This window comes from Colossoma macropomum, unplaced genomic scaffold (assembly GCF_904425465.1).
Source record: "Colossoma macropomum unplaced genomic scaffold, Colossoma_macropomum, whole genome shotgun sequence".
Lineage (NCBI taxonomy): Eukaryota > Metazoa > Chordata > Actinopteri > Characiformes > Serrasalmidae > Colossoma > Colossoma macropomum.
This window is the reverse complement of record NW_023494808.1, coordinates 7,638,191-7,664,075: the sequence shown is the minus strand read 5'-3', so window position 1 is coordinate 7,664,075 and position 25,885 is coordinate 7,638,191. Positions and strand designations below refer to the sequence as shown.

At 39.4% G+C, this 25,885-nt stretch overlaps 2 protein-coding genes across 2 annotated transcripts in view; both read left to right on the top strand.

The window, feature by feature from the left end:
• Window positions 1–9,698, top strand: part of LOC118797790 (complement C3-like) — a 63,848-nt gene extending 54,150 nt beyond the window's left edge. Inside the window, exons 38-41 of the mRNA XM_036557057.1 lie at window positions 1,383–1,463; window positions 1,664–1,747; window positions 2,996–3,125; window positions 9,270–9,698. Coding sequence (XP_036412950.1) covers window positions 1,383–1,463; window positions 1,664–1,747; window positions 2,996–3,125; window positions 9,270–9,414 — 440 coding nt within the window. The 3' untranslated portion in view covers window positions 9,415–9,698. The remainder of the gene's footprint in view (window positions 1–1,382; window positions 1,464–1,663; window positions 1,748–2,995; window positions 3,126–9,269) is intronic.
• Window positions 9,699–13,815: 4,117 nt separating this feature from the next.
• asf1bb (anti-silencing function 1Bb histone chaperone) lies at window positions 13,816–22,420 on the top strand. Its single transcript, XM_036557109.1, has 4 exons — window positions 13,816–14,433; window positions 17,779–17,894; window positions 19,475–19,651; window positions 21,262–22,420. Exons 1-4 carry the CDS (start codon window positions 14,325–14,327, stop codon window positions 21,451–21,453), a joined length of 594 nt encoding a protein of 197 aa, XP_036413002.1. The 5' UTR covers window positions 13,816–14,324; the 3' UTR covers window positions 21,454–22,420.
• Window positions 22,421–25,885: the final 3,465 nt, after the last annotated feature.

The window sequence follows — 25,885 nt, the reverse complement described above, 5'->3', positions numbered from 1 at the left end:
TTCTGATTTTGGAACAGCAGATGAAAGCTTTTAATAGACACACAGGAACTCTGGTTGAAATGTGCAGCCAGTTTATGAAAGAGTGAGCTAGAATGTACAGGAACTATCTTACCTGACAGGATTTATTCTGTTATTGAGGTATGGGTACACACAATCAAGTGTTAGACAGGAAATCATGAAGTTTTTGTCCAGTGAGATTTTGTTCTCTTATGTACTCTTAAGTGTTCTCTTAGGTTTTTCTACTTACAAGATTGTTGTTTATTTAGATGAAACATTAACTGCTGTCTGTGTTTTGATTAATGCATTTACACTCAAAGAGTTAAAAAAAGGAAAAAAAAGGAAATTAAAAACATGATATGTTTCTATTTAACAAAAATAGCTCAAATCAAGTCAGAACTTTTGAAAAAAACAATAATTTCTCAAATTAATATCACATATCTAATAGTTGCCCATATATTATTGTAATTTGATCTGAATCAGACTTTTTTATTCAGGGCATTTTTCATGTAAGCCATTTTCTTATTGTTCTTTTATAGTCTTTGGTCCAGTAGGGTTCATTTTTTGTAAATTCTGCATATTTTCATGAAAAATGAATTTGAAAAGAATTGCCAGAAAGTAAAAAATGACCCTTTTTTTCATTCAATGAAAAACTGTGATAAACAGAACAAAAATTGGTGAAAAAATGTCCAAATAGCCAAACTTTTAGCCCGAACATTTTGACAATTTTCAATTTCATTTTCATATCAGTGGAGCTCTAAGAACCAAATGAGAATGAAAGGGTTAATAGACATCCCAAATATCCACAACATTTCTCCATCCTTAGGTTTTTGCTTAGCATGCAATTTTGTTAACCAATTCATAATAAACAAAACATTCATTTTTTTTAGAACATATGTAAAATTTACCAAGACAGTAATCCTATCAGACCAAAGACTACAAAAAAGTACAATAAAAAAATAACTTTTATATAAAAAAACTACAATGAGCTGGAATAAAAATGGCACCACCTGGTTAAGAAATATTTTTGTATTTTTCCTTTTTTTTTTTTCCAAAATTCAGACTTATATAGATATATAGATATACAGTGCCACTAAGTGCCCTGATGCAAAATTTGAGCTGTTTTTGTCAAACACAAAAAAACCTGTGGCCAATTTCCTTATTGTATATTTTAAAGCATGTTTTTGGGTATAAACAGGTCAATATCAGTTGAGGCAAGTTTAATGTGTACTAATGTGTGTGTGTGTGTTTGTGCGAGTGGTTTTGTGTATGTGTGTGAGTGTGTGAATAAGAGAAATTTGAAACATGAGATTAAAACAATAAAAAATAAATAAGTTACAAATCCAACAACCTCTTTTCTCACCGAACCGTTACTCCCCTGATAGCAAACTGCCCTCAGCTGAAAGCTCCTGAGGTCCCGACTGAAGATGAGCGCAAGACCGAAGCCTGTAAAAACCGGGATTTCGGTAGGAACTCTGTCTTTGTGTGCATTTAAGGCTGATGAATATCAACATGGAGAAATCACATTTCACTGTACTAAATATAGATGGGTCCTTAGTGAAAAATGTAATATTATTCTCTTTATTAGATTTATAACTTTCTATTTTGAACATACAGAACATTATCTTTTTTCCTACTTTGACTTTTTCTCTTTTTTTGTGTTCAGCTTATAAGGCAAATCTGAAAGACATTAAGGAAACTGGGTCCACATACAGCTACGTCTTCACCATAAATGAAGTTCTTAAAGTGGGTAAGTAACTGTGGCTGGCAAATTCTAGATCAGCAATTTCAGTTGTTTCTAAGTTTTAAATAAAGCACTATTTTAACTGTCATAATGAATCAAAATCACTCCACAATTATTGCTGTCAGACTGTAAAAATTATACACACTGTAGATTCATACTGGATTAAAATTAACTTAAGCTTAAGTGCAACATAATGCAACATAGGTGCTAATGCATTAGCACTCACTTAAGTGCTTCTCAAAGAAATAGGTCTTCAGTTTACATTTGAAGACCAGTCTACTGGCTTCAGTCAACCAGTTGTTAGCATTAGTCGGGTGTCATCAGCATAGCTGTGATAAGAGAAGCCATGAGAGGATATTCCACGACCAAGAGAATGAGTGTAGAGTGAGAAGAGAAGAGGACCCAGTGCCGAGCCTTGTGGGACACCAGTGGATGACCTACATGCACCCTTTCCATGTTACCTGATACGAGTGCCTCTCAAAATAGGACTCAAACCACTTCCGTGCAGATCCAGCAATTCCAAGGTTAGAGCAGACAGAGAGGAGGACCCTGTGGTTAACCATGTCAAAAGGCTGCACAGAAGTCAAAAAGAATCAGACGTGATGACAGTTTGGCTGATCTTGCTGCCTGGAGCTTCTCAGCCACTTGTTTGAAGCCAGACTGGTTGGGGTCACAGAAATGATCAGTAATCACTTGAATTACCAAATTAATCCAGCTCCTGTAGGGCAGGGCTTCCTAATCCCAAACATTTTTCCACTGTATCTTGTCAAGCACACCTGATTCGACTTGTTAACTAATTAACAAGCACCTCGTCGCCTGGGTCAGGTGTGCAGAGACACTACCAGTGTGTCTCAATTCAGGGGCTGCATCCTTCGAAGGATGCGGTCTACAAAGGCGTGTCCTTCAAATGCTGTGTAGACTCGCGAAGACTGAACTGAAATGAGACCATCTGCTCACATTTCTTGGGACACAGCTTACAAAAATGTGCAGAGCAAAGGGTCACCAGTGCTAACAGAATCAGTTTCATGGTTGAAGGATCTGTTGTATTATATGCTTTATGTGTAATTTTATGTCCAGTATAATGTGTTATAATATGAATGTGACAAAATGAAATAAAGATCAACAATTCAGACACAAGGCTGCACTCCCTGGTTCTGATTCTTCAATTAGGGAAGAGGGTCTAACAAGTCTACATAGTGCATCTGCGGTTTATTGGATCCATCATTAATGTATGTGTGTGTTTGGTTTGTTCAGGATCTGATCCGGTTCAACCCCAAGATCAGAGAGACTTTTTGGCTCATGATAAGTGCAGAACTAAACTGAACCTGATTAAGGGAAAAGACTACCTCCTCATGGGGCCCGAGCCAAAAAGGGTTCAAGAAAGGTAAGAAACATTTCCAAGAAAAAAGACAAGGGTTTGTCCATCCACTTTCATACACTTAGAAGTTTGGACCACACAAACTGATTGAAATGTGTCCTGCCCATGCTGTTATATCTGATAACAGCACGGTTTTTGTTTCTTTCCACTGACCATTGCTAAGAGTCCTATTTTAAGTAAGTTGACAAAATGTCTAATATTTTAAACATACTTGAAACAATGTTTAGGGCTCCTTTGCTTTACGTTCTTCTCTTTACTGTACAACAATAATAATAGGTGGTTTGATATGGGGCTGGGCACCTGGAACCATGTGGGTGAGCCACCATTTTTTTAAAGTACTCAATGACCCACTACTTTTTGATTGAGTTCAGGATGCTTACATCAAAAAGAAAATCTCAGCTCTTCCTAAACTGCATGGAGTGCCAGCCTATAGATACAAACTGACAGAGAGTTGAGGTAGACCCAATCAAAAGTCTCCATTTCAGCTGGGAGGCAGGGCATTCCTCAAAGAGTAACAGTACATGAGAAGCTCCCAGGGTGGTGGCCAGATCAAGCGGAAGACGGACGAAGTCTTCATGCCCCTTTCAAGAAGGTCACAGTCAGTTTGTCGGAGCTCAGAGCCAGATGGCTAGACAGAGGTCCCTAGTAGCTCCTGTAGGGACGAAGATTACTAGCGAGTTTTACCGTTTACACTTTAATTCATCCAAATATTTTGGGAGTGAGTAATCTGACATGTTCAGATTGTAATTACATGTTTGAATTATTTTTATTGAAAGCAGTTTTAGCTTTGAATACTATTTTTCTATTAACAATGGTTTTACAAAGGAATTTACAATTTACACATGCAAAAATGACATTTGCTAGTAAAAAGCGTCAGAACTGAGATTTTGCTTGCCAATTTTAATATGTAATTTTCACATATGTAAATCAAATCAATTCAGTTAGTATTTACTAATTGAAATTTGAAGTAAAATAGAAAAATAATAGCTACAACAAATGCAGTAGTAATTTGAGTTCAGCACGTTCATTTAATTCTTAATTGTAATTGTAAAAAGACAAATCTTACACTTTATGTAAGCAAACAATTACAACCCCGTTTCCCAAAAAGTTTGGACGCAGTGCAAAATTGTAAATTGTATAAGAATGCAATGAGTGCCCTCTTGCGGCACTGCATTAAAAACAGATACGATCCTGTAATGGACATCACTGCTTGAGCACAGGAACACGTCCGAAAAGTGACCCTAGCTATAGGTGCAGTTGTTCTGGCTCCAGGAGTGGAGGACAATGAGGAGGAGGGTGTAGCAGGTGCAGTGGCTCTGACTCCAGGAGAGGAGTATTAGGAGGCTCTGGCAGCAGTGGCTCTGACTCCAGGAGTAGAGGATGAGGAGGCACAGGAGGCTGTAGCAGGAGCAGAAGAGGTGGAACCTTTCCTTTCTTTTCTTACCCTACTGCTGAGAAAAACTTCACAGCTTTCCTCAGTTTCCTTTACTTTTACTTGCCAATGTTCTTCTTTTTCAGAAGATTTTGGTGTCTGTTATAAGAAAACAGGCACAAGCTCCTCAATGCAGGGCTAATTTCCATTTTGGAGGCCGTTTTCTCCATTGCTTTCATGTTTGACTTGATATTGGTTAAGCCTTCATATGTTTTAATGTTCAGCCTGACTCTATTTTCCAGGATGTTAGCTTGCCTAATATGGGGAATCTCATCCCTCCCTCTGATTTCTTCATGGCAAAGATCCTCCACAAGTCAACATCGATTTGTGCAGTATTATCCTCAAAGCATTTGGCCTGTGCTCCTAGATCTGAGTCAGTCTGGTACGCTCACACCTCTTCATCTAGCTGACCCAGCTCCTCAGCCAAAGTGTTGAATGCACCTCGGACCGATTGGTGCAGAATCAATGATGGTGTCAGCACAGTGCGGGGACCAAAGGCAACCCCAGGCAGCCAACATATTATTAGAACAGAAATTTTTCAGTAGTGGTTAAACACTAATAACTGTTCTAAGGCTAAGTTCTCAAAAGATGTCAAAAAGGAAAAAGTCTTCAGAGGCTGAGGTTGTGGAAAGAGGGAAAAAGGCTTCTTCTTTATTCCAGCATCAGATGGCACACAGGTCTCGAGAGACCCAACGGTGCAAATACAGTGTTCAGGCAGCGCCTTATATACCGTTATCTGGGGTGTTATGATGTCACCTCAAGCCTAATGTTTCATTAGACCCCATTCAAGAACTTCCTCATCACTGTACCTCTCTTAGGTTCACTCCATACAACACTTCTTTCTTTTAAAAACCTGGTTTCATCCAGTTCGTACCAGTTTATCTCATCCCACATGGCCTTACCGAACCATATAACATATGGACTCATACGAGTTCACTGAGAGTGCACCTGTGTGTAAGGTCATCTAAGTTTATCTACTTTTTGAAAGCCTCTGAACAGGCAGGCTATAGCCTAATGCGTCCCATATTACCTATTAGTAAGACATTAATATTCCGTTTTAGCCAATGCTGAACTATTTGGTTATTGATTACATGTCTAATCTATTTACTTATTGATTGTGTATTCAAAATCTTTGAATGTGAACCGTTTCTCCGCTATTGTTGACTTCCCTCTCATCACACAATCTAACTAGCACCGGCCATTATATAGCGAATGAGGACAATTCTGGCAAATTTGGCCATTTATTGATCATTGGAAAGTTAGTCACAGGACATACTTTGTACGTGTGTATTGAGATGCCCACAAGGGCAAGATTAACTTACTTAGAAAGAAAACACAGATTTAGGTTCTCAGGGCTTTAATCATTTTTTTGAACTCTGTTCAAAACTGTTTTTTTTTTTTTCATTTATCTTCCCCTGATGCTCCTCCTTGTTTATGCAAGCGGATTATCTTTTATTTAACCTCCCAAAAAATCTCTCAAAATATGAGTAACTTGTACGTAATGGCTGTTTTGACCAGAAATAAATCATAAAAAAATAAATAAATGAAAGGGGGTCTGGGGGAGTGTGAGTGTGTGTTCTTAGAACTGGAAGTAGCTCGCATTGAAAGAGAAAAATGTTCATTTTCCAGGATGTTAACTTCCCTAATATGGGGAATCTCATCCCTCCCTCTGGCATCTTCATGGCAAAGATCCTATTCCACAAGTCAACATCGATTTGTGCAGTATTATCCTCAAAGCATTTGGCCTGTGCTCCTAGATCTGAGTCAGTCTGGTACGCTCACACCTCTTCATCTAGCTGACCCAGCTCCTCAGATTTCACTGCATTTTGGCAAGGCCTTGGCCAAAGTGTTGAATGCACCTCGGACTGATTGGTGTCAGCACAGTGTCAGGACCAAAGGCTATCCCCTTCCAGCCCAGGCAGCCAACATAATATTATTAGAACAGAAATCTTTCAATACTGGCTAAACACTAATAACTGTTCTAAATCGAACTTCGTAAAAGATGTCAAAAAGGAAAAAGTCTTCAGACGCTGAGTTTGTGGAAAGAGGGAAAAAGGCTTTTTTATCAGATGGCACGCAGGTCTCGAGAGCCCCAACTGCACAAATACAGTGTTCAGGCAGCGCCTTAAATAACTTTATCTGGGGTGTTATGATGTCACCTCAAACTTGATGTTCCATAAGACCCCATTCAAAAACTTCCCTATCACTTGGCCTTTCTTAAGTTCACTGAGTAACACACTTCTTTCTTTTAAAAAGCTGGTTTCATCCAGTTCGTACCAGTTTATCTCATCCCACATGGCCTTACCGAACCATATATCATACAGGCTCATACGAGTTCACTGAGAGTGCACCTGTGTGTAAGGTCATCTAAGTTTATCTACTTTTTGAAAGCCTCTGAACAGGCAGGCTATAGCCTAATGCGTCCCATATTACCTCTTAGTAAGACATTAATATTCCCTTTTAGCCAATGCTGAACTATTTGGTTATTGATTACATGTCTAATCTATTTACTTATTGATTGTGTATTCAAAATCTTTCATCAACGAGGTGATGATTTTACTGTTGACAGGAAGTTTTTTCTTGAGGAATTTGCTGCCTTGATGTAGCCTTCTCTAAGAGAGCTGCAGACCTTCTGCAACCAGGGTTTCTTCTTCACTCTTGCCTTGCTTAAGGCAAAGAAGCTGAATCTTCCCACAAACAACCATTTGTTAGAGTACACAGTTAAGGGGATGGTTTCAGGCTTTATGAACCCATAGAGGAGTTCCCTGTCTCGTCATTGGCTTTTCATGCTGCAACTCTTTCAGGATCACCTGGAAAATTGGAAAGTACACCTAAAATTCACAATAGAACCTGATTAGAAAAGTAGCTGAATATTTCAGACAACAGCTATATTTGTTCTGACTTATTTCATGAGATTCTGCAGATTGGGCCAACTAGTATAGAGAAAATAAAAAGTATAAAAAGAGAATGCTAATGTAGTTGTACCTGTGTTTGTGCTGATCACGAGTAGACAGTACACTGTAAAAGTGCAGAATCAATGGATCCATAAGCCTCTGTATTCTGTTGCACACATCCATCATTTACAGGAACCTGCTGCTGATGGGACATACTAGGCTCTTATCCTCCAAATGAAGTAAGGACTGAAACTGTAAAAACTTCCTTCTGTTTGGGGAATTTTTTGATGTTGTGGTAGACATCAGAGCAAATACTTCCACAAATACCTGGAAGGGATTCAAAAGGGCCTTGGCTGCATTTGAGACCATGTGAACCGTATCTCCGCTATTGTCCAGCAATAATAAAATGTCTCTTCAACTTCCCTCTTATCACACTGCAGTTATCCAACAGTATACCAACAACCTGATTCCAGTTCAGGCTGTATGACTAGTAGAACATCGTTGAATGCGTGTTTGAAGGTTGAGGCATTGGCAATATTCACTTTCCTTGAGGCCAGATGCTGGGTTCTGGCTGTTGCACGTTTTTACCATTACTGTTATACTGAATTTCCTTGTGGCATTCCATGCAAAAACACACACTTGGCTATTTTATTTTTTTGCACCACAACTTGAAAGGCTTTCTGTTGTCCCCTGTTTTGCAGAGCCAAGTGCATCTCCATATATTTTTTACAGTTTTATCGATCTCCAATACATGTATCTTCGATACATGTATCACAATACATCAGTGCATTTTTACACCACTAATACCTGGATTGAACCAGTAAATATTCATTAGTGATTACTACAACTGACCTGTCTATGCTCTGCCCACAAACTTTACTGGAATGCTGGTACAAGTCGCATTCAACATGAGGAATTTAGCCTGGAGAACCATGTAATGTCAAGTTTCTAGTTACCTGAAATACCACACTACTGAGATCACCTATATTACAGCTAATTGAAACTAGGCTGATTTATATTATCTTTTGTCAAAAATCAACTGCATTTAGATTATAAATTTTTCAGCATCAGGGAAAAAGAAGAAAATCCATTTAGCAAAAACTTACACAGAAGCCTCAACAACATAATACAATCTAATTTATTTAGTATTTATATTATATTTAGGGGTTTTTTTGTCTACTTATTTTTCTCACTAACAGCTTCTTGGCAGCTATACATACAACGGCCGAACGGATGTTCCTGCTAGCTTAGTTATGCTTTCTAGGTTAGCTTTTTGTTCTTGTAGCTTTCTTTTAAAGAAAGGACACCAGTGACAAACAGTTTTGTAAAAGATATGTTGGTGGGACAACCTAAATCAGCCCTGTAGTTGGTGAGAATACAGCTTACATACACACAACCCAAGTTTAGCACTGGCCATTATATAGCGAATGAGGACAATTCTGGCAAATTTGGCCATTTATTGATCATTGGAAAGTTAGTCACAGGACATACTTTGTATGTGTGTATTGAGATGCCCACAAGGGCAAGATTAACTTACTTAGAAAGAAAACACAGATTTAGGTTCTCAGGGCTTTAATCATTTTTTTGAACTCCTCCTTTGAAATCTGTTTTTTTTTCACTTATCTTCCCCTGATGTTCCTCCTTGTTTATGCAAGCGGATTTGACTGGAAATAAATCATAAAAAAATAAATAAATGAAGGGCGGTCTGGGGGAGTGTGAGTGTGTGTTCTTAGAACTAGGAGTAGCTCGCATTGAAAGAGAAAAATGTTCATTTTTCCACATGTGCAGACATCCTTTAACTGTGTGTGTATCATGTTTTATCAGATATCGCTATTTGTTTGGATCAGGGACTTGGGTGGAATACTGGCCCACCACCAGGGAAAGCCAGGAGAGCAAGGAAAACAGAGACAGATATAACGGCCTGAGAGGACTCAGCCATGTTTTAACCACCCTTGGATGCACCACCTAAACTTGTTTTTAAAAGCATGTAACTTTTGCAATGACTTTTTGCTTTTCTGGCCATACGTACGCTTTCTCTAACAGATACACGCTGATTTGATCTCCAACTTTTATTAATTCCAACAGTCATGTAACTATTACCTGTACTCTTGACTTTTCCGTTTGGCTGTGACATCTTTAATCACACTGGTTGTAATGTTTACTTGCAGTGACTTTGCTGGATATTGACTGCCTCACATGTTCATTACGTGCTGCTTTAAACTTAAATGGAAATAAATCAATGAGAGCATCAAATGTCTGTGTGGAGATGCTGTTTGTGCCATAGCTATTTTACTGCTATTGTGCATTGTATTTAATCTGAACTATTATTTGAGCAAGTTTATCAATCAAAGTAACAGATGCTTCAGTTATATGTGCTTGAGATTGAGGAGCCTGGAGGGAAGAGGTCCACCTGGGGGACTGACTCTCCTGGAAAAATATGAACTTGTGTGTGGTGTGTGTGTGTCTTTGGGGGGGGGGTGAAGAGAGTAATGCATTTGTTTTTTAAAGGAGAAAAAAAAGAAAGATTATTAGCTGTTGCTTAGTTTGAATAGTTTTTATTGGTGTTTTATTATTATTATTATTATTATTATTATTATTAATGGTAATAAAAATAATAACAACAACAAGAACAACAATAATAATAATAATAATAATAATACTTTTAATAATAATAATATAACACATGCTTTTACATAATATCATTAATATAATCACAAAACCATATTAAAATTATTCAAACTTATTTTAATTGGTATTTCAAGTGTTTCTATTTTTATTAACTCTGGCAGTGAGCATATATCAGTCCGCTGGCTTGATAAGGTCGGCACCCCACTGCTGGTCCACCCTCGGACCACCCAGATTACTGTCCTGCATACAAGCTCTAACTAGTTTTTAATCTCCTTAAACAGACTTTAAATGCACAGAGACTTTTATTTTAGAAAATAAACTAATACTACAAACAACTGAGACAAAAAAATAATGACTAGGCCTGATATAAAATGGTTTTATAGAAAATGTTGCTGACACTGAGCTGGATTAAAATGATTTACTATGCTAAGTAAAGTGCAACTAAAAAAAGGAAGAAAGGAAGACTAAGTAAATTAGACTGTGAGCGGAAAATGAGTGATGATCAGTGGAATTTTGTCTAATACTCTGCTTGACCACCAGTGGACCACCCAGAAAACGCTGGGGGGGGCTCCTTTCCCTGATAGTGGGGCTTTGCAAAGGTTTATACATCCTCAATCATGAGGATAAACTCATGCACAGATACACATTCTTCTTAGAACGGGGGGCATTTCTCCTATATTTTATTACACACATTTAACACAAGTGTGAAAAACACTGTAATAGGACAATCTATAGCTTTTTTTTTGTTTGTGAAGAATACAGCTCTCCCTGGTCTGCTTGGATGTAAAGTCTGGTTTCAAAATAAGGCATTAAAGTGAACGTTCAAATGTACAGAGACAACACATCAGCAACACCTAAACTAGCAGATGAAATGAAGTTTTTCTCCTCCTAACCTAAAAAAAGTCTTTCTATTATTCATTAGTCTGAACTAGATGTGCCATACGTTCTTGCGTAGGTTTCATGATGGAGCACACATGTAATGGCAGCCAGAAATCCAGTCCCAAGGTAAGCATTGTAGGGCGTATGCATGTGGACTGAAGTGCTGACTGTGTAAAATATGTTATGGTAGCTGGGGAGAAAAAGCTTTGGCTGCAACAAGTTTGCAGTATTTCAGGGCCTGTACGGAGCTCCGCAGGTGACATCCAATAATGCGTGGCCATGACTTAGTAAGGCATGGGAACCAGATCCTAATGCGAGGCCATGACTTTGTGCCTTACTAAGTCGTGGCCATGACTTATCTCATTCCCACGCTTTACTAAATCGTGGCCACACCTTAGGATCTCATTCCCACGTGTTAATAAGGCATGAGCACGCATTATTTTTATTTATATGGCATGTCACCAGCAGGGCTCTGAACTGAAGCACAGAAAAGGACAGAAGTTTGACCCTTAACAAGTGGGCATTCTTTGCTATGACTAGATATGCACTGTGACCTTGATCTCTTTCACCTGCAGCTCATCTACCTCCTTTTATAGGACCCACACCAACACATGCTCTCTGTGAAATGTTGGTAGTTTGTCTCTGTACTGAGCCTGATGGTACTACTGTTACTGGACTCATGGTTTACATGGACTTTCTTCTGAACTCTTGGACTCTGCCTTCTGGGCTCTCTTTGGTACTTTTACTGGGTTTTTGTAAGCTATATTGGTTTTTGACTGCATATCGCTGTTGTCGGATAAAAACCTCATATCTCCAAAACGATAACTTTAAAAGAAAAGGAAAAAACCTACTTTATTTTTAATGTAACTCAAAGGAACCAGAATTCTTTCCAAGTCATTTTAGGTCATTTCCTTTAGTCCATTCATCATGAAATTGACATACAATGTAAAGGGCAACAAGTATTTTCAAATTATGTCAAAAAAAATGGAGATGCAGTGATATACTAACTGGCCACTTCACTAGGTGCACCTATCTACATTCAATGACCCTTACTCATCAAAGTTGCATGAAAAAAGAGAGTCCAGAACTGACCGACTTCAATGATGTTTCAACTATTCTGCGTCTGATTCTTGAAACCTTCATATGACGTGGAAACAAGCAGAGATTTGAGGGTATAATTAAGAATCTGCTTTAGAGTGTAAAATCAAGCATCAGCCCACCAGCACCTCATTTACATATCATTCACATTAAGCACGCCCTAATTTCAGCACGTTTCGGTAGGCAGCCAGTAAAAGGACAGCATTCAGCAGCTCATGAGACAATAGCTGTGCTTGCAGGTGGTGTTTGAGGTGGGGTAGTGAGTGCACAGCTCCCTCTACTGACCGGACTTTATAGTGTTGAAATTACAACACATGGAAAGAATAAAATGTGAAATAAACAGTTTTTAACACTGTAAAATGATGTGACTGCATAGTGTAATAATAATAAATGCTGTATTATTGTTGTGTATGAGATGCAGTGCTTTTACTTTTTTGGGAGGAGTCAGTAGAATAAAACAAAAGCACTGTGTAATATGTCCTCAAATGGGACATGGAATAGCTGCAGCCTTTGTTTACATCAATGTGCTTATATATACACACACACACACACACACACACACATATATATATATAAAATATACACTTGCAATGTGCAATGTGCACAAATTATTAGCATTATTGTTATTTTTATTCTTATTATAGGTTTTATAGATGATACTGACAGTAGTTTTGGTTAGTTAACCACAAACTAAGCATGATTTTTATGTTGTTAAACTATTCAGTTCAAATTTTCACGCACTCTAAAGATGAACCTGAACAATAACAGAACTAATTTTGAAATTTGTGTGTGTTCATCAGATTTGACTGTACGCAACTTTGATGCACTTTGTAGCTCTACAACTACAGACTGTAGTCCATCTGTTTTTCTGCATACTGTTAGCCTTTGAACAACAGATGAGCTTTCATTTCTGACTTTGCATCTCCTACACGCTCAGAAATAAAGGTACTGTCACTGGGGCAGGAACCCTCCTGTCACTGGGGTGGTTTCCTCAAGGGTACATCTCCGTACCTTTAGTCAGGGAACATAACTGAACCATAATCCACTGAAATGATATGTTCTAAGCTGTACTGACTCCACACACCCCGTCTCGCCTCCAGGACTTTATTTTACTGTTCTGTTTTAAAACATTCGATTATGAAAAGGTACAAATACGAACTTTTCACCTGGAAAAACTTATTTAAGGTGTGCAATCAGACCTTAAAACCACTGTTGTACCTCTGAGGAAACATTTACATTGTTTGTTCCTTGATGAACCAAAAATGTACCTGCACAGGACCTTTATTTCTAACAGTGTAGGTGGACCAAAGAGGCAGGTGTGTTTAAGATTGAGTGGACAGCAAGTTCACTCTGCAACAAGTGCAAGTGAGGTTTTGTTCTGACAGCAGCATATATATAAAATATAAATGCATATAGATGCATATACTTTCAAAGTAAGTCAAAGAAACCACATTTTTTTCCAAGTAATTTTGGCCCATTCATCATGAAATTTTAAAAACAATGTAAAGAGATACAGTTGTTTTCAAATTATGTAAAAAACTGAAGAACTGCATGCATATAGATGTATATGCATATAAATGGTACTTCACTTTTAATGTAAGTCAATGGAACCAGAATTTTGGACCATATCGTATATCTTCTTTTTCAATATCGCACGTAAACAAACATCCATGCCGGCAAAGCCCGCCCAACCGCGCTGAACACGCCTTTAAACAGGCCAACACGTCCGCCACAGCACTAAGGGGCAGCAGTGGACCTTCTCCACTTCCCGGCGCTCATGTGCTGGAGCTCACTAACGAGGGAAAACGAGAAGAGGAGAACAAGACACCACCGGAGAGGAGCTTCGCTGCTGTCTTCTCGCCATTCGGACTTCGTGTGAGAGACTAAAGCCGGGACTTTTAAGAGATAAAGATCTGCGGCGCTTCGGTCGAGACGAGGAGCGACGACGCGGCGGGGTCAAGAGGGTCGAGATGCCTCCTCAATGAAAACGGACGGAGTGGTGATGGTTGAGTTTGAGTAGGTCCTGGAAAAAAAAACATGTGAGCTGGACTGACCTCTTTGTCCGCGCCAGGTTTGCCTTCTCTGGAGCATCTCTGCTGTCTTCGTGTTTTGGAGGCCCTTTCTGCCCCTCACTGGTCTGACTTTGCCTCGTTCCACCATCATATCATATCATATCCTTCACCCAGAGGAGCCTGTGAGCTTTAAGCCACCACCACCAACAACAAGGCCGCTCTGCTTCACTGTGTTCGTGTTTTCCAGCTAAGTTTCTGTGTCATGGCCAAAGTCCAGGTGCTGAACGTGGCCGTGCTGGACAACCCCAGTCCTTTCGGGAACCCTTTCCAGTTTGAAATCACGTTTGAATGCATGGAGGACTTGCCTGAAGGTGAGCTGAGCGGCCAGGCTTTTGTTTACCTGCGTACCTTTCCTGTCAGTAAGTTCATCAACTCTTTCTCCCATCTGAGGGAGCCTCAGCTAGCTAGCAACATTTGTTTTGATGGATTAATACCGACTTTTTGCCACCAGGCTGTAGTTCTTTTCGCATTTATGGTCTTCTTACTGCTTCTGGGTCGGTTTAGAACCGTAGTAGTGAAACCTGTTCAGTGGGAAAAGTGATATTTATCGCAATTTCAACGTCAATTTCTGCAAGTTTGGCAAGTTTATGTTGTTGTTGCTGTTTTTTGGCGCGGTTTCTAAGGGAGCCTGCGCGTTCACGCCCACGTTCTGTGTTCTGATTGGCTGAGCTGCGAAGTTGTGGTCGGTGCCTTCGTGTTTCTGGCTCCTGATTGGACCGATGTGAAGCAGCGTGTGCTCATCGGTCAGAGGGATAAAAAGTGTTTTTTTTTTAATTATTTTTATTTCATTGGTTTTAATTTGGGATGTTGTACCCAGTCTAGACATTTTCCAAAGATGGTTCTTCAAGGGTTTTAAGGCAATCTATTTAGAACCATGAGTTCTGTTTAGAACCACTTCATGGTTATGGTTCTTTGCATGGTGAAATGGTTCTTCCAGTTGATGGAGTGTGTGTGTGTGTGTGTGTGTGTGTGTGTGTGTGTGTGTGTGTATAGAAGAAGAAGAACCAATGTAGAACCAAAAAGAGTTCTTCTGTTGTAACAAGCTTGACGTCGGTACAATAGCAGAACCCTTTTAGAGCTATACAGAACGATATACAGGACACTCTCCATCTATCTGAAGAACCATTTGACCATGCAAAGAACCATTTAATCATGAAGTGGTCCTGCATAGAACTCATGGTTCTAAATAGAACCATTGCCTTTACTAAAGAACCATCTGCGTTGGCCTTTTTAAAGCATCGAGTAAAGCTACTGATGCCCCAATCATGAAATCATTAATGTGCAATTCCAGTTGATTTGGTGTTTTTTTGTTTTTTTATTTATTTATTTATTTGTTTATTTTTGAATTGTTACCATTTCTTTATTTTGATTATTTTATGTTATTTAATAACTGAAGCTCATGCTGTGGGCTAAAAGACCTCATGAAAAATAACTAACTTTCTGTTAGCCCAAGAGGCAACATAAATAACACTACTTGCTTTTTAACAGAATAAGACATTATTTTAAATTATTAAATAAAAAATATTTAATTTGTTTAGCACAGTGAGCCGTGTTTAATTATGCTACACCATTTTGGTTCAGATGTAGCAGCAGCAGCTTTCACAATGGACCTGCGTGCCTCACATTTACCTCAGAAAACTGCAGCATATATCAAAATAAAATAAATAAATAATAAGTAAATAAGTGAAGATTGCTGACTGACTGGAGAAAAAAAAACGATCCTGGATCAGCCACAGTTGCAGTGGAGCCAACCTGATATGTGTGCTCCATAAAGATAGACATGAATGATTTATATAACGTCCATTTATATGTTTCTGTTTCACACATCTGAACCTTTTGTGATTTATTAGCTATTGTTACAAATCAAAGCCTCTCATTTGCATATCATAGGCAGAGAGCAGTATTTTGAAGTTGTATTCATAAAAAAATTCCCTTCATATCCATTTAATATCCCTCAGCTTTGATAGGCCATGCTTGAAATTGGGTGCTCAGATCTGGATGTGTGGAAAAGAAATGGCATCGTGAAATTTTACAACAATGTAAGCTGGTGTTTACAATTTAAAAAAAGCATAAACAGAGATACAAGATTTTGTCCTGACAGCACCAAGCGCTGTTCTGATTGTCTGTCCTGTATTGGCATCAGTGCCATCTTTGAAGGATCTATTTCAGGGGTCGGCAACATGCGGCTCTTTTACTGCCCTGTTGTGGCTCCACATCAGAATCAGATCTGTAGGATAAAAATAAAATAATCCTCCTTTACAGTAAAATAAAGCTCTGCTGATCGTTCAACACAGTTTTAACAATAAACGGTCTTAAATGCTGGAGTTAATGTAGAACTGCTAATTCACCCTTTAACCCTGAAGGTTGGCGCGCAGACTGTCGATCACCATAGCAATGCAGATGACGTCTCACCTAGCCAGTAGCTAATGAAGCGGCAAAGAGAAAGATTTAAGATGAACATCGATAAATTTTAGACTTATTTGCGTTTATAATCACTCCAGCTGGTTTCCTGATATGTTTAATCTGCAACGAGAAACTGTCAAACACTGAAAAGTCGCAGAGCTTCTTGTTCGAATTGTCTCGTTCCACCTTAAACGGTGCAGCGGTTACATACAGAAGCTGGCGAATGAGAAGCGACTTCAGCTTCACAAAAAGTCAAACATTGAGAGACATTTTACAAGAAACTGTTGTACTTTTGTGGAAAAGTTTCCTGCCAGAGATGCAAGAAAAGCGGCTATAGCTGAACTCAAGCTTAAAGCAGCGCAAAGTAAGTCTGCATTTTCTTTTATATTACATTTTTAGCCTACACTAGAACATCAGCACATACTGAGACACATTTACAGCCAAGATGGTAAAATGGACATAAATTGTTGTGGCTCTCAAGGTGGTTTGATTTTTGTTGAAAGGACAAAATGGCTCTTCTTAACATTTGGGTTGCCGACTCCTGGACTATGCCATGTAAAAACCAAATTTTCTAATATACGAAGAAGACACTGCTAAAGTATCAGGTATGTCAAACTGGGGACCGTCTGGGCCAAAGAGCTGCAGAGATTGCTGTTTACTCGTCTAACGCTCTGAATTCAGTTCGTGAAGGTCTTGCTAATCAGCTGAAGAGCTGAATCAGGTGTGTTTAGTGAGGCAGTGAGCTGAAGTCTGCAGTGGTTTGGCCCACAAGGACTGGAGCCTGACACATGTGGTCTATATGAAAAGCTGAAAATCAGCCTGTTTTGAGTTTTTATTTGTGATGTCACAAAAAACAGCTAATTTGCATATATCAGCCTATTCGGCCCACTGCAGTTTAGCCCCGCCCACTTACACTGAAGTTATAAGTGTTTCAGCCTGCTTTTTGAATAAAGCTACAATACAGGACAGACAATCAGAACAGAGCTCATCAACTGATCGTTGCTGTCAGGACAAAATCTCCATTTATGCCGTTTTTTTTTGTTGTTGTTGTTTTTTGTTTTTTTTTTTTTGTAAGCACCAGTTGCCTTGTACATTGACTTCCACTATGCACTGCAAAAAATGGTGTCTTTTCAAGTGAAATGATCTTAAATCTAGTCTATCTAATATTTCCCATTTTGAGATGGTTGTGCACTTATTCAAGATTATCTAGCTTATTTCTAGACATTTTTCACTTGTCTTCATCTTTGAGGCAGATTTGGAGTGGAAGATCATCTATGTGGGCTCGGCAGAGAGCGAGGAGTACGATCAGACCCTGGATTCCGTGCTGGTGGGACCCGTTCCTGCAGGCAGACACATGTTTGTGTTTCAGGTGAGGAGGAGGGTTCTGACTAATTACTTATTCTTCAAAATGTTCAGTGCTTTCTTCTTCTAACAGCTGTGGATAGAGCGTCTTTGGCAGCACAAGCGGTGTGTTTGTATGGTCAGCAGGGTTTGGGGTGGTGGTGGATGATGCATGACTACTGGCGTACTGGTTTTGGGTGTTTACACCATGACGCCTGTTTTAGCTTTAGTAATATTGGACCTCATTCACCAACCAACCGCTCATTGGACAGCTCAACACACTTGGAGGAGAACACTAACTGCTTATTCTGTTAGGTCAGTTAACACAAGCTCTGAGGGATGGGGGAGAGGTAGAGTCATCCTACCCAGCCAGAGAGAGGACAGTCTTGAACTCCCACCTACTGCTGTGGCAATGAACTTGTGATCTACCAACCATAGGGCCAACGCTTGCGTCATTGAGTGTTTTATACATTTTTTATTATATTTTGCACTTGTTACACAAGGTATTCAGGACTAGCCTGTTAAGTAGAGTGTATCTCATTCTCTGGGCTCTTCATTTTGGAAGGAACAAAACAAGCTATGTCAGGTTTGTAAGGCATTACATTAGCATACAGTAGCAAATCATGGAATAAAATTGGATATTAAATTTTATCAAAACTGTCCAGCAATAGCTCAGGGTTGTTTTTTTAAGAGACAGTTTATCCCCCACTGACTGAGATTCAGGTACATTTTATGCACAAAATTGGGACTTAATTAATGCTAACTAGGAGTTTAACTGAAAACAACAGAATATATACACATTACATGGTCTAAAACACTCTCAGAAATAAAGGTGGTAAACTGTCATAACTGAACCATAATCCACTGAAATGATATGTTCTAAGCTGTACTGACTCCACACACCCCGTCTCGTCTCCAGGCTTTTATTTTACTGTTCTGTTTTAAAACATTTGGTTATGAAAAGATACAAATACAAACTTTTCACCTGGAGAAACTTATTTAAGGTTCACAATTGGACCTTAAAGCCACTGTTGTACCTTTGAGGAAACATTAACATTGTTTGTACCTTGATGAACGAAAAATGTACCTGCACAGGACCTTTATTTCTAACTGTGTAGATTCAATATCTTTTCTATCTTATAGGGGGAAAGGATACGGAATTGGTGGTGATGCTCTTTGATTGAGATGCTGTCCTTTGCAGCAACTTCTTGTATAACAAAGAATGTACAGATGAATGCAATGTTACTTGTTTTATGAGTGCAGTTTAGCAGTTCTAAAGCAACCAGTGTTAAGCCTGCATGCTTTAAAGCCTCACAGACAGTATTAGACCCATGATATTTCACACATTCAGGTGTTTACTATAAGCTATTTGTAAATGAAAATGAAGCTTTCAGTTTTGTCTTAAAAAGAACGATAGAAGGAATGTGCCTTATGAAATTAAGTAAGATTTTGGGAGTCTTGGAGCTGCAGCTTGCAAAAGTTTTTAAAGTTTAAATTCTTTTATTTTGTAGGAAGAGTCAAAGGCCTCACTAGGCTGTACATACACTGAGCAGGTGGATCATAGGTGTACAAACCTGTCTTCATTACTTTTCTCCACTGCTCTGTCAGGCCGACGCTCCGAACACCGGGCTGATTCCTGAGAGTGACGCGGTGGGCGTGACTGTAGTGCTGATCACCTGCACCTATCGAGGACAGGAATTCATCCGCATCGGTTACTATGTCAATAATGAGTACACGGACCCCGAGCTGCGGGAGAATCCACCTATCAAACCTGACTACTCACAGGTAAGGAAAACAAACACAGCAGGGATTTACATTTAATTCTGACGAAATATGATATCCAGGGATGTCCAGTAGATCAGGATCACAGCTGATCGGGGTGTTTTTCCCAAGCCTTGTGGTCTGGACTGCAGGCAGGCCAGTTTTGCACCCAGACTCTTACTACAGAGCCACACTGTTATAACACATGCAGAATGTGGTTTGGCATTGTGTTGCTGAAATAAGTAAGGCCTTCCCTGAAAAAGACGTTGTCTGTATGGCAACATAGCGTGCTCTAAAACCTGTAAATATCATTCAGCATTAATGGTGCTTTCATAGATGTGCAAGTCCCACGTCATGTCCACTAAAGGACCCCCATCCCGTCACGAATGCTGGCGTTTAAACTGTGTGCTGATAACAAACTTTGTGGTCTTTCTTTGTCGGACCACAGGACACTTCTCCACTTCCCCTCAATCCTTTTTGAATGAGTTCAGGCCCAGAGAAGGTGGCGGTGTTTCTGGATTCTGTTTATATATGGTCTCTTCTTTGTGTTTTAGAGTTTTAACTTGCATTTGTGGATGCAGTGTGGAACTGTTTTCACAGACAGTGGTTTTCAGAAGTGTTTCTGAGCCCATGCAGTGATTTCCACTATAGAATCATGTCTGTTTTTAATGCAGTGCCGCCTGAGGGCCCAAAGATCATGGCCAACCAATACTGGTTTTTGGCCTTATTCCTTACATACAGAGATTTCTCCAGATTCTCTGAATCTTTTTAATGATATCATGTTCTGTAGATGATGAAAAACAAAAGTTCTTTGCTATTTTACATTGAGAAACGTTATTCTTGAATTGTTGCACTATTTGATTGTGCAGTCTTTCACAGAGTGGTGAACCCCTCTTCATCTTTACTTCTGAAAGGCTCTTTATAAACCCAGTAATGTTACTGACCTGTTGCCAGTTAATCTAATTAGTTGAGATGTTCCATCAGTCGAAAACGTGTTGTTGGCAACAAAGCACCCATCCAACCCCAACCGCCCGTAAAAGGAAAAAAAAAGGGGAGAGAAAAAGAGGGAAAAGAACAAACGTTTTCTGTGAATTATGTGATTTTTATGTGAATTTTTTTTTTTTGTTTTATGTGACATTAGGTGTTCATTAGCAGGAAGAAAAAAAACTCTGTATACTGTATACATACTGTGTATGTTTTATTTTTTTCTCCTCCCTTCTGTCCTTCTTCTCTTTTTGCACACTGTAACCATGATGTGTGTAAATGTCAGATTTAATGTACGTACTTTCAACATTTCCACAAAAAAGGGTGCATGGAATGAGGAATTAGCTCCCATTAACATTAAGATCTTAATCCTAAAGCACATTTTTAGACGGTCTTATTTTTTACTCTATTGAATCCAGGCGCTTGTACTGCTGTCGCCTCACAGCAAGAAGGGCCTGGGTTCGATTCCCAGTCGGGAAGGACCTGGCAACCACGGGCCTTACTGTGTGAAGTGGCATAGAAAGTGTGTGTGTGTGTGTGTGTGTGTGAGTGTGTGTGATCCAGGCACCACTGTATAGAACTGAATTCTGAATTTTGTTTCCACCTGAACTACTTACATATTAACATTTACTTTTGTTGACGATCCTCAGTTGCAGAGGAACATCCTGGCGTCGAACCCGCGCGTCACGCGCTTCCACATTAACTGGGAGATGAGCACGGACAAAATGGAGGACTCCGAGAACGTAGACCCCGCCCCCAACACCATGCTCCCGCCCACCTGCCTGCCGGGAAAAGCCCCGCCCCTGGGGCTCATGCCGGACAATTCCATGGACTGCCTGTAGAGAATTTCCACACAAACGTAGGCTGAAAAATCCGTCAGCAGCACTTCGCTGAGAATACTGTCCTCAGCTGACCTTACCTCTGACCTCTCATGCTGCGAAAACTTAAATCAGCTGACATCTAAAAAATGGTTTGCCAAAAGATCACATTGGACAGTTTACCCCAAAAGTAGTCCATCAGCCAAGTTTTGGTTCTTTTGTTCTGCACTAGAGCTACGAGTCTATTATTGCTAACAAACACTAGAAGTCAGTAGTCACCCAAATCTTTCTGTAAATACATCCCCAAAACTTCTCTCAGCCCCCACGAACCACAACCAGGTCTCTGTTACGGTCACACAGACTTTTCAGTGTGTTTTACGGCAGGTTGAGAGGTTTGGAGATGGAAGGTGGAAGATAAGCTTGCCTTGATACTCAGGTTTGGTGCTTTTTGGGTGACTATTGATTTCTAGTGTTTGTTAGTTTGTAACAGTAGTGAAATTTGGACGCGTCTTGGCTGATTGACTACATCTAGGGTGAGTGGGAAATTGTGTTAAGTTAAAACAACATATTTCCTTTAAATTTAGTCAATATAGCTACTAATTCTCATTGTTAGGTTGATGTAAGAATATGATCATGTTTAACCTATTTCTAGATTTTTAAGTTATTTCACTTGAATTCCATGGGCAGATGTTGCTTGTTTCTAGGAACTATAGATGCACAATTATCTACCAATGGAAAGAGAGAATTTCACTTAACGGAATCAAGTATTAATATTTAGAAATAGGTTATAATGAACTGAAATATGAAATATCACATATCGCTGCTGTTGGAACAAAAAAAAGACCTCATATCTCCAAAATGGGAGAAATGGGAGAATGAAAAAACTGCTTTATTTTTAATGTAAGTCAATGGAAACAGATGTTTTTCCAAGTCATTTTAGGTCAATTCTTTTAGTCCATTCATCATGAAATTTACACACAATGTAAAGAGCAACAGGTATTTTCAAATTATGTTAAAAACTGAAAAATGACAAAAATGGAGATACAAGGTTTTGTTCAGACAGCAGCGATATATATGCTACATTTAAGATGATTTCTGTTGACAAGATACATTTTTTTGCAGCACAGCACTTACAGGATGTCTGTTTTGGCACGTCAATGCACTTCATGTCCACTAGAGGGCCGTGAGGAGCCCCTACAGGAGCTCAGTTCTTCTACAGTGTTCTGTGACTCAAAGAAGCAGCTTTGGACACAAACTACCTTCAGCAGTTCATCTCAGAGGTTTTGATAATCAGATGGATACAAGAACCCATCAGTTCTGCTCTACAAGCTACAGTCAGGCCTTCCGGGTTTAGGATTGTTTATTATTATGTTTTTTTTTTTAAAAACCAGAAGACGAGCTCGCCTTAATCCTCAAGTTTGGTGTTATTTCCTCTCTTTTTGTCGTGTGTGTGTGAGTTTGATTGCCGTTTTTCCTCAGTGTCCTCCTGATGTGACACATGTAAAACCTAAAAAGCTTGAAGTTAATAAATTGAAATACCTGTGTTTGTAACGCTGCTCTCTCTCTCTTATTGCTGTACTGTTCACACGTGACGTCCTTTCGGCTTTGCTCAGGTTACCAGGCAACGGCAGTGAGGGACGTCTTTGGTGTATTCTACCTTTTGATCTACCCCGGCCCCCCTCCCCCCCCTCCCCACCCCAAACACAAACACTCTCATCCTTTCATTCGTCCCGTCTCTCCCTTTGCACTCGTCCTTTTTCTTTTCATGCTCTGTCGTTTCATCTCTGCTCCGACACGCTGGGCTAACCTGACCGTGTACCGGCGCCTTTCCCGAAAAACAGTGTGTTCCTCATCTTCGCTCTTAAAGAGGTCGAGTTCAAAGTGGTGCTCAGTCTGTACAGAGTATCAGAAATACTAGGACAAGAGTTGGATACTGAAAAAGTACTAGTTATATATCATTGCTGTCGGGACAAAAGCTCATATCTGCCCTTTTGTATATTTTGTTTGTTTTCACAATTTGTAAACACCCTGTTGCCTTTTATATTGGGTAAAAAAAATCAATGATAGTGACCAACAGAAATGATCCAAAGTAACTTGGATTTATTATTATTATTTATTTTTTACATTAACTTACATTACAAGTTAAGGATTGTTTTCCTTCTCCTGAAAAGTTTGTGTATGTGTGTATATTTAACTTTTAACTATATTTTTAACTATAACTTTACTTTTAATGGAAGTCAATGGAACCCGATTTTTTTTCCAAGTCATTTTGGGTCGTTTCTTTTGGTCCATTCATCATGAAATTTACACACAACATAAAGGCCAACAGGCATTTTCGAATTATGTCAAAAACTGAAAAACGACAAAAATGGAGATACGAGCTTTTGTTCCGCCAGCAGCGATTTATTAAACTGAAAAATACACAGAAGCTTCAATCAAATTTCAGGCTTTTTCATATTTAATGTGTCCCTCTTTACCTGCATTACAGCTTCCATTGTTTTCGGGAGACTAACTTTCAGTTTCTCAAAGAAATCTGCAGACACACCTCCAAAGTTCAGTCTTAGAAGTTGGTGGCATTTGCTACTTCTCACTAAACTTTCACACCTTAAATATACAGTTTTTGGTGTTCTGGTGCAACTACTGTTCTTTTCTCAGGAACGGCTAATCGACAGCCACACACCATTTCAGACCCATATTTTTCTTCTTATTATTATTAACTTCATAAAACATTTGTACCCTCTTCCATCCCATAAATACCGTATGACAGTGATGCTTGTGTGGACGTTAACCTCGCCGGTGGTTTTCTACGATGTGTCTCTATGAATGTGGTTGACGTCTACAGTTTTTTATTATTACATTATTCAAAGCTACACTATGTGTGTTTTGGGGATTTGGAGGCCTCTCTGGTGGAAAGGTGGAATTGCACGCAGTGTGTGGAAGAACATTCTGTAACGTAGGTCGTCCTTGAGCGGATGAATCCGATGACTCAAAGAGAATTCAGAGAGAGCTCGGTGAGGGACGTGTCCTCTGAGGATGTGAGTGAATTATGTGCTAATGCTGATTTTGCATTTGAGACCTAAACATTGAGCCGGATCTTCTGAGCCTGGGCGTGTGGCGTTTAACCCTACGTTCACACCAGCAGAGACTTTTCACCTATTGTCGCCCTGATCGCTGGTCGCTCATCGCCTGTGGGTGTTTCAGAACCCGAGCGGACCGTTGGTTGCCATGGTTTCACTGACGCCAAGCACAAATCAGAGGCGTTCCCGCTAAAAATAAATATCCAGGTGAGAAATCTTGTGTGTGCTTATTTTAATTTAATCCCTGTCTGTGCAGTCAGTCTGTGAGGAAAACGCTATTTGGTCTTTGTGATTTACTCTCTGTTTGCGACGAACACACCGCCGCCTTATTCCACCTGTTGTAGGGACAGTTATCTAGGATCCGAAAATGGAGTGTACCGTTTCACAGTGGCCGAGATAAAGCGAGTACTATGCGGCTAAATGCTCAATCCCTATTGGTTATCGCCACATCGCTTCACTTCTCATTTGCATAAAGTTAATCTCTGCTCAACTTAGTCACGTTGCTGACTCCGCCCACTTTGGATCGCCAACGTTCAACATAGTAGCCTGTTTTGTTTCTCCTGACTCTGTAATGCTACTTTTAATTTTCGCCAAAAAAAAGAAAACTTACATAGTGCAGCTTTAGATGTCATTAAGTAATTAATGACAGTTACATTTTGAATTGAGTTTGAGTCTTTTTTTCTGTTTCTGTCCAATTCGAATCTTAAAATCTCTCCTAATTACAAACTCAAATGTGGAATATTATCAAAGAGGCTGTTTGAGACGCATCAGCTGCTGCTTTCTTCTGTTTCTGTCTTCTGTGAGGGATTGACCTGTGCGCCGTATGATGGGTTGGTTCGAAAGTGTGAATAGTGTAAATATTTTGGGATGTGTGAAATGTTTTGTGAGGCGATTTGCTTTGTGAAGTCTATCAATACGGCTGTCAGTGTGTAGTAACTAGTTTTCTTTACTGTGTTCTGTGTACTCAGATACCATTAACACAAACAAAGATCAAATAAGAACACCTTTACTTACTCTGTACTCCATTTTAGTCACTAACAGTAAATTCCTAATTTTCCCCCCCATTCTGTTGTGTCGGTTCAGCTCCTGAACTGTTTCACTGTTGCTCACACCTCTCACTCGGGAGCATTTACAGCCTTATTTTACATTAAAATAGAGACATAACCGGATGCTGGATGGACTAAGAAGCTCTGTGGAGTAAAATAAGTTACGGGTTAGTTGAGAGTTTTTTTCTGGGCTGCTGCTTTTGAACTTCTACTCAAGCTGTTTCTTCCTGGGCTACTTTAACTTGAACATGTTACTCTGATTACCAGTAGACCAAACGTGTGTAAACGTTTTAACACCAGTGGAACGACATTTTGTTCATTTTCTAAGTGAAA

What these genes read in the sequence shown, in the direction of transcription:
- asf1bb (XM_036557109.1), top strand. Translation starts at nt 14,325, where the DNA reads ATGGCCAAAGTCCAGGTGCTGAACGTGGCCGTGCTGGACAACCCCAGT. An exon ending in GACACATGTTTGTGTTTCAG is followed by an intron (nt 17,895 to 19,474) that starts GTGAGGAGGAGG and finishes CTGCTCTGTCAG; the next exon opens with GCCGACGCTCCGAACACCGG. An exon ending in TCAAACCTGACTACTCACAG is followed by an intron (nt 19,652 to 21,261) that starts GTAAGGAAAACA and finishes GACGATCCTCAG; the next exon opens with TTGCAGAGGAACATCCTGGC.